The 16,000-nt window shown below is 39.2% G+C and overlaps 1 protein-coding gene across 2 annotated transcripts in view; it reads right to left on the bottom strand.

Annotated features, from left to right (window-relative positions):
* The window catches only part of myo18b (myosin 18b), a 281,470-nt gene that overhangs the window by 101,096 nt on the left and 164,374 nt on the right, over positions 1-16,000 (bottom strand). For both annotated transcript variants that reach the window (XM_018090002.2, XM_018090005.2), the window contains exons 31-34: positions 6,154-6,277; positions 4,605-4,805; positions 3,365-3,475; positions 604-708 (exon numbers count right to left, since the gene is read on the bottom strand). In XM_018090002.2, coding sequence (XP_017945491.2) covers positions 604-708; positions 3,365-3,475; positions 4,605-4,805; positions 6,154-6,277 — 541 coding nt within the window. The remainder of the gene's footprint in view (positions 1-603; positions 709-3,364; positions 3,476-4,604; positions 4,806-6,153; positions 6,278-16,000) is intronic.

The raw sequence follows: 16,000 nt of genomic DNA, 5'->3' as shown, positions 1-16,000 counted from the left end.
TGGATTAAAGAAATATATTCCTTAATCACAAAGACGCCTTATTAAAACAGATCTATGCACAGTAATGATGCCACAGTATTTGACCGCACTCAATTAATGAGAAGCATAAGAAAGTCAATGAGCTTATTAACTTGCTATTTATGAGTTGGGTTTCAGAAATGCAGCATGATTTTAACTCTGAGATATGTGTTTTAACCATCCTAAGCTTTGGTGAACTTCTAGGAAAGGTGGGGGAGAGGAAACTTATGGCACATCCATTTTGCTGTAACAAATTTCTGCAGACTACACTGTAGCAGAAAGCGAGTTAATAACAGCTTATTTAGTAGAACACTTCCCAGACCATTATGTGATCGATCTGATAAAAACAATCATTTGATTTCTTCCCAGGGACCATTACTGCATTCTTTAAACCACATATCAAGGTAACACTATTATTATTTCTCTGTATTCGTTAGAGAGAGGCAATTGGAAAAGCTATGTGAGCTTATTTTGATAAGCTAAGTGTGCTGGGCTCTGCTTGAAAATGAAAATGCATTAATTGAAATCCCCATTTCTCCAAGCCACAAGCTATAACTCTGTTTGTATCTGGCAAGACTCATTTACCTGCTCACAAAGGGTTCCAATAAGTCCTTCCAAATCTTGCTTTTCATGCAATACCATCTGTTTTTCTTCATACTCCTGTTCCAATTGCATTTCAAATTGCCGAAGCTAGACACGCCCAAAGAGAAAGAAGAAAGAAAAAAAACATCAATTAAAATATCCAAGTCCCAGGTTCTACACTCCCGCCTCCTGTCTGAGTACTGCATGAGTGCGTTAGACAATTTACTACTTTGTAATCTTATCCCAGTATTTACTACACAATGTCTTAGTTATATTCCTTTATTTGTAAACTACTTTACTGTAATATCTACTCATATTTTGACATTTTAATCTCCTTTCCCAGATCTAATGATTAAAACCTCTTTTATTGTCCATTCTCTTCTCACTAACGATGGCTACACCTACACTACATATGATTATGCTGCACACGTAGATGGCCAGATAACTTCAGTTAAAATGGCCAGCCTTCAGGTTGAATGATAATAACTTAAAAGTTGACTGAAGATGCAGCACTAAAGTCAACCAGCAATATTCAATATGGTAGTATAAAAAACACTGCCTGGCAGGATTTACTGTTCAGTGTAAGCTACCATCACACAAAATGTATTCTAAATGGACAGCTGTGTGCATCTCACCAGGATTAATTATTAACCAACCTGATCAGTTTATATGGCCAGCTCTCCCTGAATATTAAGATGATTTTGTCTTAACAGAGGTTGTATGGTTCCATGTGTAATAAAGAAAGAGGAAAGATATACAATGATACTTGGTACACAAAGGGGCACATTTACTAACCCACGAACGGGCCGAATGCGTCTGATTGCGTTTTTTTCGTAATGATCTGTATTTTGCGATTTTTTCGGAAAATTGTCGCGACTTTTTCGTTACCAATACAAAAAAAACCTGAGTTTTTCGTAGCCATTCCGAAAGGTGCGCAAAATCTGGAGATTTTTTCGTAGCGTTAAAACTTGCGCAAAAAGTTCCGATTTTTTCGTAGCGATAAAACTTGTGCGAAACGTTGCGCCTTTTAAGTTTTAACGCTACGAAAAAATCGCAACTTTTCGCGCAAGTTTTAACGCTACGAAAAAATCTCTAGATTTTGCGCACCTTTCGGAATGGCTACGAAAAACTCAGGTTTTTTTCGCGCAAATCATAAAGGCAACGAAAAAATTGCAAAAAATACGAAAAAGTCGCAAAAAGTTTGTTTACCAGTCGGAATTTTTCCAATTCGGATTCGAATTCGTGTCTTAGTAAATCAGCCCCAAAGGGTTGAAAGAAAATAAAGGAAGATCATTTAAAGCAGGTTTTTAGTTCAATACCCCACTTTTATATTATTATTATTATTATTTATATAAGTCCTGCAAAATCCATGCCTGTTTCTCCATGTCCATGTCCATTTGTAGTCTTCTATGATTTTTATGAACTGTTTTTATTCTGCAGATTAAATAGTTAAATCCCTCTTTGAGGATCATTTTTTATTCTTATTCTTCAAACTACCCCATTTTCCATTACTGTTAACGATTCCCAGCGGTTTTGATTTTTAGTGCCTTTCTAACTTACAACTACAGAGTTCAGAAGCAACGGAAAACCACCCAATAATAAAATATTTTGCATCATCTATAATAAACAAATGATGTGAAAACTGGGCACTCAACATTATATCACACTAAGGGGCTGATTTATCAACATTTGAATTTAAATGTTTGCCGTGATTCAAATTGTTTTGCATTAGAACTCAAATTCGAATAAGGGCTTCCAAAGCTTGAGTGTCTGATAGCAAAAAAAATAAATTTAAGCAGCTTTTTCAATAGAATTTTCAGACTTTCTTATAAACCAATTAAATACCATATTCAATCAAGTTGTTTAGATTCAATTTTTTTTTAAACAAAGAATCATTCGAGTTTGGCAAAATTTCAATTTATTTGATCTAAAAAAAAAAAAACCTCTAAAATTCATAAATGCAAATTTTGATGAATAAGTCTCCCCCCTGTAGTTTACTCCCTTTTCAAAATACAACTTGTAAATTTACAGTATATAGCCTTACAGATTATCCAGTCAATATATTCCCCCATTAACTACTGTATTTCCTAGTAAGGATTTAACAAGAACGTAGACCTATGGTCCTGTTTTTAAAAATAAAATCAGTTGATGTATTTTTTTACTAGTTAACTGTACTAAATACACAGATACAGGAATTTCGACAGTATAGCAGATGAAAGGCTGAATTTCATTACAAGCATCCAGCTGATGCTCCTACATGCTCACTTGTGACTAACTAATGACCAGTTTCAAATAACCCTCTTTGGCCTCATCTATTTGTCTAACCAAGAAGCAGATGGCTTCCAATGATACGTGTGTGGGTTTCTTTCCGTTCTAGCTATTTTTAAGTTGTAATGTTAAAATTGCACAAACTATTTCAACACCAAATGTATACAACTGTTTTAGGAGATATGTGAATTTTAATGCCAAGCTCTGCAGACTGCATGATGTAGCACAGCGCAAAAAGCGCTGTAAAGAGACATTGGCCCACCATATTCAGCCTATGCCAAACTAATAATAAATCTGCAAACTGGCAATAATAACAAAGATCTTGAAATCTGAAAACTCTTTTTAGATTCTTTAAAAACACAAACTAAATAGAAGTATAGCCCTAACCTCTCTTACAGATACTCCCTTCAAGAAATATTGTAAGCCAATGAGGAATCCTTTTTGTATGAACACCAGAGAAAAGGCTTAAAGAACTTATAGTCTTGCGTTGACTAACCCGCCTTTGGCATGATTGCCTGATATCTTCCAATTCCTCTTCTTTATCCTCCAGCTCCTTCAAATGTATCTGCTTCATTCTCTCAATTTCCATTTCAAATCTGAGGCGCGTCTGTTCCATGAGGCAAATAATTTAAACTTTGTTAAAAAGTAATGTAGTGGCTCAGAAACCTACATTTACATACATAAACAATAGCTCAACATAAAATGTAAAGGAAAATCATGCTCCATGAGAATGAGAATTAACATACAAAATGGCACAGAAACCTCAGCCTGTAACTGTGCACAACATTTTCTTCTTAGTTTTTATATATTCAGCTTCCAGCTCAGCAAATACAAAACTCCCTTATTTCCTTATACAGTTGTCTCTCTTCTTCCCTTGAGGACATTCTGGAGAACTATCTCCTACTTTATATGCACTTCATAATTAAAATTATAGCACCCACCAAAGAATTTTAAATGCCAACAAGGGTACACTCCATTGCCAGGCAACATGATGCTTCAATGGCAGCATGAGAATAGCTAAGCAGCTTATTTGTTATTTGTTTCTTTACAAAGAAATCCCTCTGTGTCTTGTAAACATGACGTTACAGAACTGTCTTACTCAGTAGTGCTCCTTTTTATTACATTTACTCAGTAATACACTCTTAAAGGAGATCTAAACCCTAAAAATGAATATTGCTAGAAATTCCAGTTTTTATATATGGAACTTAACAGCCTGAAGGTTCAGCATCTCTATAGCTGTAATGATGTAGGCCTTCAAAATTGTCACAGGGGTCACCATACTGGAATCTGTTAGAAGTGTCAGTGGCTCTGAGCAGCTGTAAAGAAGATAAGCTTAGGGGTCATTGCAAATTATCAAGCAGAAAATTAGCCTGTCATAGATGATGATGTTACAGGAGTGATTATTATATTCTGCTGCAAACTGCACTGGTTCCAAAGCTGCCATTTACTAATAATCTATGTTCTTTACTGTGTTATCAGCTTTTTATTGTGACTTTATATTGTATATACACAGTATATTGTTAGTCAGTCCCTAAGCTCAATAACTGACAGCAGCACAGAGTATGTGCAGTGAATCAGCAGAAAAGAAGATGGGGGGCTACTGGGGGAATCTTTGGAGACACAGATCTTTCCTGCTAGAGGACTGTGGTTGCCTTGGGCTGGTAGAGAATCCCAAAACATAATGTGCAGCATTTCAGACCTACTTAATTAGTTAAGCTTTATTTTCATTTTGTTACCTGCTCAAGTAGTTGTATGGCATTAGCTTGCTCAGTCAACTGCTGATTCTGTTCAGCAACACTAGTTTCCAGTTCCCACACTTTTGTCTTTAGTGATGCCACAGAATTGTTATCGAGTCCACTAGAAGTCGAGAGTTCTTTTACTCGATTTCCCAACACCTCCAATTGCCTAGTCAAGTTGGCGGTCTCCAGCTCTTTTTTCTAGAGGTAAAAAAAAAAAAGTGATTACTGTATATACTCGCGTATAAGCCTAGTTTTTCAGCACCCAAAATGTGATGAAAAAAGTCACCCTCGGCTTATACTCTAGTCGGGTGCCATGGGTCCCTCTAGACTAGCACCCTCTCTCCTTTGTGTGCAAATTAGGCCACCTGCAACCAGACCCTCCATTGCCCTGGCCTAGGCTCCCACTAGCAATACTTATTTCCCCTTACATCCCTCCTGGACTGGGTCTGCTGCCAGTTTGCCAATGTGCAATGAGCGTGGGGTAGTACTCATATTGTTTTTGTTGACCCTCTTCTCTGCTTACAGAGCTAGTTTACTGTTTTTCTTTGAAATAAATATTAAAAAACATATACCCCACTGATGCCTCAATTAATGTAATTTTATTGGTATTTATTTTGATTATTGAAACTTAGCAGTAGCGGCTGCATTTCCCACCCTAGGCTTATACTCGAGTCAATAAGTTTTTCCAGTTTTCTTAGGTAAAATTAGGTACCTCGGCTTATATTCGGATCGGCTTATACTCGAGTATATACGGTATAAATGGAAAGGGAAATCCTGGCAATTAGTTTCTACTATTTCTGCCCCAAACAAGCAGCATATCGATAATATCACATTACATTTTTTTAAGTGAATAAATTTGTTTTTTACACTGGATTAAATTTCAATAGATTTTATTATAATTATACATAATTTTATAGTGATGAACAAAGCTGGTGTATTTCACTTGGCCCAAAAATTTGTCAAACTGAAAAAAATTGCAAAAATCATTACTATCAACCTAAAAGAAAATTACATTGCAGTTAAGGTGTTTTTAGCTTTCCAATAGCATATATATTACCCTACCTTGTTATAAAAGCTTTTTTTCCACTATGCTACAACTGTTGTTAGAAAAAAAGGAAGCTCCATATATATATTTACACATACATATACAGAACTATTTATACAAAAACACACACATATATAATTACAAATCAGATGGACAGTGATCTCACCAAAAAATAAATCATAAAGCAGAGCCTAGGTTCTACCATACGAATAAATATCAGCATAGAAATCAAGGAGCACGAATTGGACTTGAGCTAAGTGCAAAAATGTATTGGACAAAGTTTTAGGTCTTACATGAAGAGAGAAGTTCAAGGTACTGTTTTATCATTAAAGACAAAAAGGAAATAATTTTTAAAAATTAGATTTATTTGCTTATAATGGAGTATATGGGAAATGACCCTTCAAGTGAAAGTTTGGTTCCTCAAGTATAAAGGGATGGCCCTGTTTTTGTTGTTTTAGCCCTAAACTTCCACAGTCATAGTCTTCTTAGAAATAATCTTACCTCTAAACTCTGACGTAGTTTGCCTACTTCCCATCGGCACGATGTATTCTCTTGTGTCACTTTCTCGCGTAAACTTTTTTCAAATGCAGCTTCCCCAATTGCTTGTGCTAACTGCATATCAAACCTACATAAAATACAAACAGTTTGCTTTAATTTCTCAAAATGTTCTTAAATATTATCATTTCTCCAAACAAATGTTCTATAAGGATTAAATAATTATTTAAATGGCCGAATAATGGCTGAATAATATTGACTAGAGTCATGAACAATGCCTGGTCAAAAAAAAAATTAGCTCAGAACGTGACATTTAACCTTAAATCTTATTACATATGCAAATATTTGTCTGCATTGCTATAAATAGTTTAAAGTACATATCTTTCAATATTTTAATATTTCGAAATGACTACAAAAGGGTTTTCTAAAGAGAAGACAATGTTCCATATGCACTGATATACACAGGCTACACACCTATATAAATACCCAGGTATTATACATACTGAAACTGGACAGAAGTATATCTAAGGCTCTGTTATATTAAAAGATCTCTATAGAGATATTCCTATACAGTAGTTCTTGGACCATGTTGATGAGCCAGACTTTGTAGAGGGAACTGCATTACAAGTTATGATATGAAGAGGTCGTGAGGTTGCAAATGGTTACATATAGAGATGTAGCGAACCTCACAAAAAAAGTTCGCGAAGCCGTTCGTGAACTTCTGCCAAAAAGTGCGAACTTTGCGAACCCCATAGACTTCAATGAGAAGGCGAACTTTAAAACCTAGAAAAGCCATTTCTGTCCAGAAAACTGATTTTAAAGTTGTTTAAAGGGTGCCACGACCTGGACAGTTGCATGCCGGAGGGGGATCAAGGGCAAAAACTTCTCTGAAAAATACGTTGTTGACACAGCGTTGCGTTTTGTGCTGTAAAGGGCAGAAATCACACTACATTTCTAAACTTGTGTAATAAACTGCTTTAAAACGTCCCGCGTCTACATGCCAATCAAGTCGTGTAAAGGTTACAGCCGGTTCACACGCAAAGACAAAACGCCGCAGTAGTGGATACGGAATATATTATTGCTGGTGGAAAAACGTCGCTCAGGTGATTTTATTGCAATACAATGTCACTACTATGTGTAACGTGTTTGGTGCACTACTATGAACAACAGCAAACAGCACTGGACACGTTAAAGAACAGTAAGTTAAATTAAAAAAAAATTGATAATGAAAAAAAGTGATCTCTGGTTGGTGCTGGGGGTGAACTACTAGGAGCAGCACACCAGTCCCCAACACAGCTAGACTAATAGCACTGGGCTCTATAAATTACAGTAGCAAAGTAAAAAAACACAAATAAAAAAAAATGATGTGAATGTGTGGTTGGTGCTAGTGCACTACTATGAGCAGCACACCTGTCTCCAACACACACAGACGGAGCTGCAGTACACAATGAAAAGAAGAGTAAGAGTAATCAGAAAATAAAAGCAGTCCTTACAAGGACTATTGGGTTACAGCAGATGAGATCAGCAGGACAGCTGCCTGCCCACAGCAGCTACATACAGAGCAGTAGAAAGTAGATTACTAGTCAGCAAAGCTACCTTAACTGTCCCTAAAACCCCTGCACAGCTCTCTCCCTATGCTAACTCTTCAAGCACACACACAGACAGAATGTAAAATGGCTGCTGGGCTTCGGTTTATATATGGAAGGGAGTGGTCCGGAGGTGGTCCAGGAGGGAGAGCTGCCTGATTGGCTGCCATGTATCTGCTGGCTCTGGGGTGAGAGGTCAAAATTTGGCTCCAGCTAAGGCGAACCCAAAATTGCGAACATCGCTAAAAGTTCGCGAACTTGCGAACACCCGATATTCGTGTGAATTAGTTTGCCAGCGAACAGTTCGCTACATCTCTAGTTACATAGTGGTCAAATGGGTTTAGAAAAAAGAAGCTCTAAAGGCTATGCTGCTTCATAGCGTTGCATGGATTAAGTGCATAGATCTGATAGGACTTTTCTTTCTACGTAAAATGTCTGTGCACCATATATAAAGGGGTTCATTTACTAAGGTTCAAATTTTTTTTCTTTTCATGAATCATGGTTTTTAGCACCAAAAATTGTGGATTGTATGTATGTATAACTTTATTTATAAAGCGCCACAAGGGTACGCAGCACTGTACAGTCTTACAGAATACAAAATTACACACAGGGACAAGTGATATAATAAATAAATACAATAAATACATATATGTGTATATATATATATATATATATATATATATATAAACCTAAGAACATGGACCGCTTCACACAGGACTTATGCAAAAATAAAAAAGTTTATTGTAGCAACATAGTAAAGCCTGACGTTTCGGCTGGATAACCAGCCTTTCTCAAAGTTACCAAACAAAGTGTGGGGCAAACCTATAAACAAGAAGTGGCGGGAACGCATCCTAATGACGTAAGTATGTGACGTAAGTGCACTAGAACAAAATCATTATAATAAACGTTTACATAAAACATTCTATTTATCAAACAATAAAAAATAAAAAATAATAAAAACATCTGTTATGAGCTAAGTGTCAGCATGAATGTTTCTAAAATCGTATCACCCAATTAGCAGTACCATGTAACCTTCGGCCGCTGTGTAGTTGTTAAGAGCGGCGTCCATGGCAACCGTATTAGTTGAACTAAGTTTCTTCACGAAGATGTTCTCATACGTTCAAGAAAGTGTGATCAGCGGAAAAGTAAAGAAAAGTGTACCGACAATATCAGTGTATCTAAAAACAGAAAGACCCTGTGGAAAAGAGAGAGAGTCACACCCTGATATTTACCTAATTCGGACGTGTTGGTTCACAGGTGGCAGTTGGTGTCGGGTGAGGAGACCCGGTCCGTATAGGACAATGTTAAGTAATTCTCTATTGTTCCTCGGTCAATCGTCATCAGCTTACATGTGCCACTAGGAGCAGCTGAAGTGAGCAAGTTCGCCATATATATCAGGTAACTATTGTAAGTCGTGGCCAAGCAATTCACGGAGAGACGATATATTAGTAGCTGGTTCATAGCAGTTATTCAAACACTCCTACGTTCCGCTGCACTATCGCGTCTCCTTATGTGAATATCTCCTGTCAGTTACGCCACCGGTAATTTTTACCTTCAGAGGTTAGTGTCAGGTCAGATCGTGCGTGACATATACAGAGGCTCATTCAGTTAGGCAGACACACGGCCGCCTTACAGGGGCACCTGTGGCTCTCCCAACCGACAGTAGAGTCATTTTACACGTAACGGATCAGGTAGGTAAAGGGAAAAGCAAGGCCCACCGTATCCGGGGCCAGTGTCACCCTTTTCGCCCGTCACTTAGAAATTAATGTAGCCAGAGAATTCATGTGGGGGTCGAGGACTCTTATTGAATCAAAATCAAAGTCAAAACCTACCACAGCCGGAACCAACAGTCTCGAAAAGGTGACTTGACAGCAGAGTGTGAGTGAGTACGTTTGTCAAGGAAAAGGTTATTGTATCAGAACCCAGTGGTAAAAAGAGACAACGTGAAACATAAACATTAAAAGTGGTTACAAAGTACCCAAACCCATAGATACATGTAAACCTACAGGAGTGAGTAGGTAAAAGAGCCAAAGGAGCCTAAGGAAGCAGCTAAACAGAAATAACGGCCAATGGTCTACAACACTATATTACATAACTCATGCTTGATTAATAACAAGACCAGAGCTATTAGTTTTCTACAGACTAGTAGAAATCTCTAATGTGTATACCCCCCAAAAAATCGGTCGTAGGGACCTGTAGCAACTAATCCTATATCTACAGACTGCCCGACTTTTCATGTGGCCTAACCCCCTGACCATGTATATATACACAATTAGTCAAATATTGTGGGAAAATACAGAATCAAACTGGAGACACCCATATAATTAAATGTAAAAAATATTAGTAATGATAAGGGCATCCATCTGTTAGTAGTAAAAGAAGCCCAGCAACTTGTGTTCTTTGGGTATCCCTTCCAAACGATTTTAAGGTAAATAGAAGGGGGAGTATGAAACAAGTTCATTAAGTCCCATAGGGTTTAGGGTATTGAGTCTATGGATCCACCGTAGTTCCAATTTGAGTAGGGATTTTTCCCTATTACCCCCTCGTACTGGAGGTGGGACATGATCAATGATCATACTCCGGAGGCTGGCAAGCGAGTGTTGGTGCGTCAAAAAATGCAAAGCTAGTGGAGTGTCTGCTTTTCCATTGTCCAAGGCCAAGCGGATTGCGGACCTATGGTTAGCCATTCTGTCCCTAAACGTAGTAATCGTTTTACCCACATAGAGGAGTCCACAGGGACATTTAATGAAATATATAATAAATTTGGAGGTACACGTAAGTCTATGTTGAATAAGTATGGTCTTCCCTGTGTGGGGATGGTTAAAGCTGGGACCAGTCATTAGATTACCACATGTGGTACAGGAGGGGCACTTGTAGCAGCCCAGTTTTGTCGAATTAAGCCAAGTGGCTGTTTTCTCTGTGTGGTAACAGTGCCTGGGGTCCGTCTTAACAAGTAAGTCTCTTAGATTCCTGCCACGTTTGTACGCTATGCGTGGGGTCTCTCTGAAAATGGGTGGGAGGGATTTGTCTTTAGCTAGGACCGACCAATGGTTGAATATAGAATGTATAAATGGACGTTTATCTGGTGTAAATGTAGTCAAAAAAGTAAGTTTGTCCTTCCCCTTGTCTTTAGTGTGGCTAGTCCTGTCCTGGAGAAGGGATCCTTGGTTCAAACAAAGTGCTCGATCCTTACACTGCAGTAAATCATGTAGTCTGTATCCTCTTTCACAGAATCTTATTATAAGTTCGTCAAGTTGTTGTGAAAGAAGTATAGGGTTAGAGTTGTTTCTGACAAGTCGGACCATCTGTGAGTATGGGATTCCTTTTAGCAAATGTGGAGGGTGGCATGAGGAGTGATGTAAAAGTGTATTGCGGTCAGTAGGCTTTCGATAGGTCGTAGATTGGATAGTGGAGTCTACGATACTAATCGACAAATCCAGAAAAGAAATCGTGTCTGGATGAGTCTCTGCTGTGAATCTAATTGTGGAAGGCAATTGGTTAAGGATTTGTACCATCTCTGTAAATTGTGTGTTGGTACCTGTCCATATTAGAAACAGATCATCATTCTATATAACGAAAAAATTTAAAAATGTGTTTCCCAAACCGTGGTAAGATGTAGGTCTGCTCATAATGGGTCATATAGAGGTTGGCAAAGGCCGGGGCAACATTCGAACCCATGCTGGTGCCACTCAGTTGGAGGAAGAATGACTTCTCAAATTTAAAGTAATTTAAAGTAAGGCAAAAGCACAAAAGCTGTATCAAAAATTCGGTCGGCGGTCTGGCCGGATCAGGGTGCTGAATCAAAAAATCCCTCACTACCCCAATGCCTTCTTCAGTGGGGATCACCGTATATAGGGAGGACACGTCCATTGTAGCCAATGTGGCATTAGGAGGTAAAGGTACCGACTGGAAGATTCTTTGTAAAAAATCACCAGAGTCCTTAATGTAACTAGGTGATTGCTGCACTAATGGTTGTAAATAGTGGTCTACAAAAATGGCTATAGGTTGTAAGATGGAATCCCGTGCACTTACTATAGGGCGTCCCAGGGGGGAGACTAGGTCTTTGTGTATTTTTGGCAGTGTATATAATATAGGGCAAATAGGCCAATCTTGATTCAGAAAATTAAAGGTGCTTTCTGTAATTATACCAGCTGTTAGACCCATCTGTAAAAAGGTGGTAATCTGTTTCTGAAATTCTAAGGTGGGATCCCTGGGAAGTTGGCGATATGTATACGTGTCCCCTAGTTGTCGTAGGATTTCAGCCCGGTAGTCAGTGTAATTTTGAATTACCACAGAACCCCCCTTGTCTGCTGGCCTAATAACAATGTTAGGGTTATTGGCAAGAGTACCGATAGCTTCCTTTTCTTGTTTGGAAATGTTAGAATAGTATCTGTTAGTGTGATCAATCTTACGTGTTTCATCAACCATAAGTCTGGTGAATGCTTCTATAGATTTCGGAAGCAACACATACCTCGAGGCTTCAGGATCCGCAATATTCCTACTATCGGCAGAAACAACATTGACTTTTGCAAACGATGGTGTCAAATACTCAATAAATGTTCTATGGACCTCATGCTACTCGTGATTGACGAAGTCTCCAAGAATCTAACCAAGACCCGCACCGACATCTCGGCCTTTGAATTGGCACACCTCCAATCCCTCTCCAGCGACAAAGAGACAAAGTGGTTAGAAAAACTTCAACTACAACTCTCACATTACACCTCAGAACTTCATAAATTCAAGAAACAGAAGGTAGTAACTGTCTCAACTGATTATCAGAACAGGAGGGTATACAGGTGGCTGACAGGGGGAGACACTGGTCCAGGTACTCGTAAGTCCACACTTATTTCCAAGAGAACACACCACCAATACCCGTTTGACTCATCACCTTATACCTCTAATTCATCTGATAGTGATACTCCAAGGGGTAGAGGTAGAACTAGACATGAACCTTACAAGCGCTTACCGGCAACACAAGACCCTTCTAGAAGTACGCTAAGTTCCCCTACCATTGATTTTTTAGGGCCCCCCACCTCTTCCACAAGTCAGGGCGCCCGCATAAGAGAAGGGGTGGGTGTAAACACAAGAGCAACAAGAGGGAGGAAACCCCAGAAAAGGTAATCTTTAATCTAAGCACACATAACCTCACACAAGCAGAAATGTGCATACTGTCTTTTGTCCCCATGAATTACACACAAGCCTTAGACATCCAAATCGATATTCATAGATTTCAACGTTCCCTGAAACTCAGGGAACACTTTAGAATACCCTCGACCCAAAACTCTAAGTTTAAAACACCAAGCGCCTTTGAACCAACTAATACTCCGAAATCTATAGAAGCATTCACCAGACTTATGGTTGATGAAACACGTAAGATTGATCACACTAACAGATACTATTCTAACATTTCCAAACAAGAAAAGGAAGCTATCGGTACTCTTGCCAATAACCCTAACATTGTTATTAGGCCAGCAGACAAGGGGGGTTCTGTGGTAATTCAAAATTACACTGACTACCGGGCTGAAATCCTACGACAACTAGGGGACACGTATACATATCGCCAACTTCCCAGGGATCCCACCTTAGAATTTCAGAAACAGATTACCACCTTTTTACAGATGGGTCTAACAGCTGGTATAATTACAGAAAGCACCTTTAATTTTCTGAATCAAGATTGGCCTATTTGCCCTATATTATATACACTGCCAAAAATACACAAAGACCTAGTCTCCCCCCTGGGACGCCCTATAGTAAGTGCACGGGATTCCATCTTACAACCTATAGCCATTTTTGTAGACCACTATTTACAACCATTAGTGCAGCAATCACCTAGTTACATTAAGGACTCTGGTGATTTTTTACAAAGAATCTTCCAGTCGGTACCTTTACCTCCTAATGCCACATTGGCTACAATGGACGTGTCCTCCCTATATACGGTGATCCCCACTGAAGAAGGCATTGGGGTAGTGAGGGATTTTTTGATTCAGCACCCTGATCCGGCCAGACCGCCGACCGAATTTTTGATACAGCTTTTGTGCTTTTGCCTTACTTTAAATTACTTTAAATTTGAGAAGTCATTCTTCCTCCAACTGAGTGGCACCAGCATGGGTTCGAATGTTGCCCCGGCCTTTGCCAACCTCTATATGACCCATTATGAGCAGACCTACATCTTACCACGGTTTGGGAAACACATTTTTAAATTTTTTCGTTATATAGAATGATGATCTGTTTCTAATATGGACAGGTACCAACACACAATTTACAGAGATGGTACAAATCCTTAACCAATTGCCTTCCACAATTAGATTCACAGCAGAGACTCATCCAGACACGATTTCTTTTCTGGATTTGTCGATTAGTATCGTAGACTCCACTATCCAATCTACGACCTATCGAAAGCCTACTGACCGCAATACACTTTTACATCACTCCTCATGCCACCCTCCACATTTGCTAAAAGGAATCCCATACTCACAGATGGTCCGACTTGTCAGAAACAACTCTAACCCTATACTTCTTTCACAACAACTTGACGAACTTATAATAAGATTCTGTGAAAGAGGATACAGACTACATGATTTACTGCAGTGTAAGGATCGAGCACTTTGTTTGAACCAAGGATCCCTTCTCCAGGACAGGACTAGCCACACTAAAGACAAGGGGAAGGACAAACTTACTTTTTTGACTACATTTACACCAGATAAACGTCCATTTATACATTCTATATTCAACCATTGGTCGGTCCTAGCTAAAGACAAATCCCTCCCACCCATTTTCAGAGAGACCCCACGCATAGCGTACAAACGTGGCAGGAATCTAAGAGACTTACTTGTTAAGACGGACCCCAGGCACTGTTACCACACAGAGAAAACAGCCACTTGGCTTAATTCGACAAAACTGGGCTGCTACAAGTGCCCCTCCTGTACCACATGTGGTAATCTAATGACTGGTCCCAGCTTTAACCATCCCCACACAGGGAAGACCATACTTATTCAACATAGACTTACGTGTACCTCCAAATTTATTATATATTTCATTAAATGTCCCTGTGGACTCCTCTATGTGGGTAAAACGATTACTACGTTTAGGGACAGAATGGCTAACCATAGGTCCGCAATCCGCTTGGCCTTGGACAATGGAAAAGCAGACACTCCACTAGCTTTGCATTTTTTGACGCACCAACACTCGCTTGCCAGCCTCCGGAGTATGATCATTGATCATGTCCCACCTCCAGTACGAGGGGGTAATAGGGAAAAATCCCTACTCAAATTGGAACTACGGTGGATCCATAGACTCAATACCCTAAACCCTATGGGACTTAATGAACTTGTTTCATACTCCCCCTTCTATTTACCTTAAAATCGTTTGGAAGGGATACCCAAAGAACACAAGTTGCTGGGCTTCTTTTACTACTAACAGATGGATGCCCTTATCATTACTAATATTTTTTACATTTAATTATATGGGTGTCTCCAGTTTGATTCTGTATTTTCCCACAATATTTGACTAATTGTGTATATATACATGGTCAGGGGGTTAGGCCACATGAAAAGTCGGGCAGTCTGTAGATATAGGATTAGTTGCTACAGGTCCCTACGACCGATTTTTTGGGGGGTATACACATTAGAGATTTCTACTAGTCTGTAGAAAACTAATAGCTCTGGTCTTGTTATTAATCAAGCATGAGTTATGTAATATAGTGTTGTAGACCATTGGCCGTTATTTCTGTTTAGCTGCTTCCTTAGGCTCCTTTGGCTCTTTTACCTACTCACTCCTGTAGGTTTACATGTATCTATGGGTTTGGGTACTTTGTAACCACTTTTAATGTTTATGTTTCACGTTGTCTCTTTTTACCACTGGGTTCTGATACAATAACCTTTTCCTTGACAAACGTACTCACTCACACTCTGCTGTCAAGTCACCTTTTCGAGACTGTTGGTTCCGGCTGTGGTAGGTTTTGACTTTGATTTTGATTCAATAAGAGTCCTCGACCCCCACATGAATTCTCTGGCTACATTAATTTCTAAGTGACGGGCGAAAAGGGTGACACTGGCCCCGGATACGGTGGGCCTTGCTTTTCCCTTTACCTACCTGATCCGTTACGTGTAAAATGACTCTACTGTCGGTTGGGAGAGCCACAGGTGCCCCTGTAAGGCGGCCGTGTGTCTGCCTAACTGAATGAGCCTCTGTATATGTCACGCACGATCTGACCTGACACTAACCTCTGAAGGTAAAAATTACCGGTGGCGTAACTGACAGGAGATATT

The sequence above is a fragment of the Xenopus tropicalis genome, chromosome 1 (genome assembly GCF_000004195.4).
Source record: "Xenopus tropicalis strain Nigerian chromosome 1, UCB_Xtro_10.0, whole genome shotgun sequence".
In the NCBI taxonomy this organism is placed as follows: domain Eukaryota; kingdom Metazoa; phylum Chordata; class Amphibia; order Anura; family Pipidae; genus Xenopus; species Xenopus tropicalis.
Note: the sequence above shows the minus strand (reverse complement) of the source record. Positions and strands in the feature narration are given on the sequence as shown.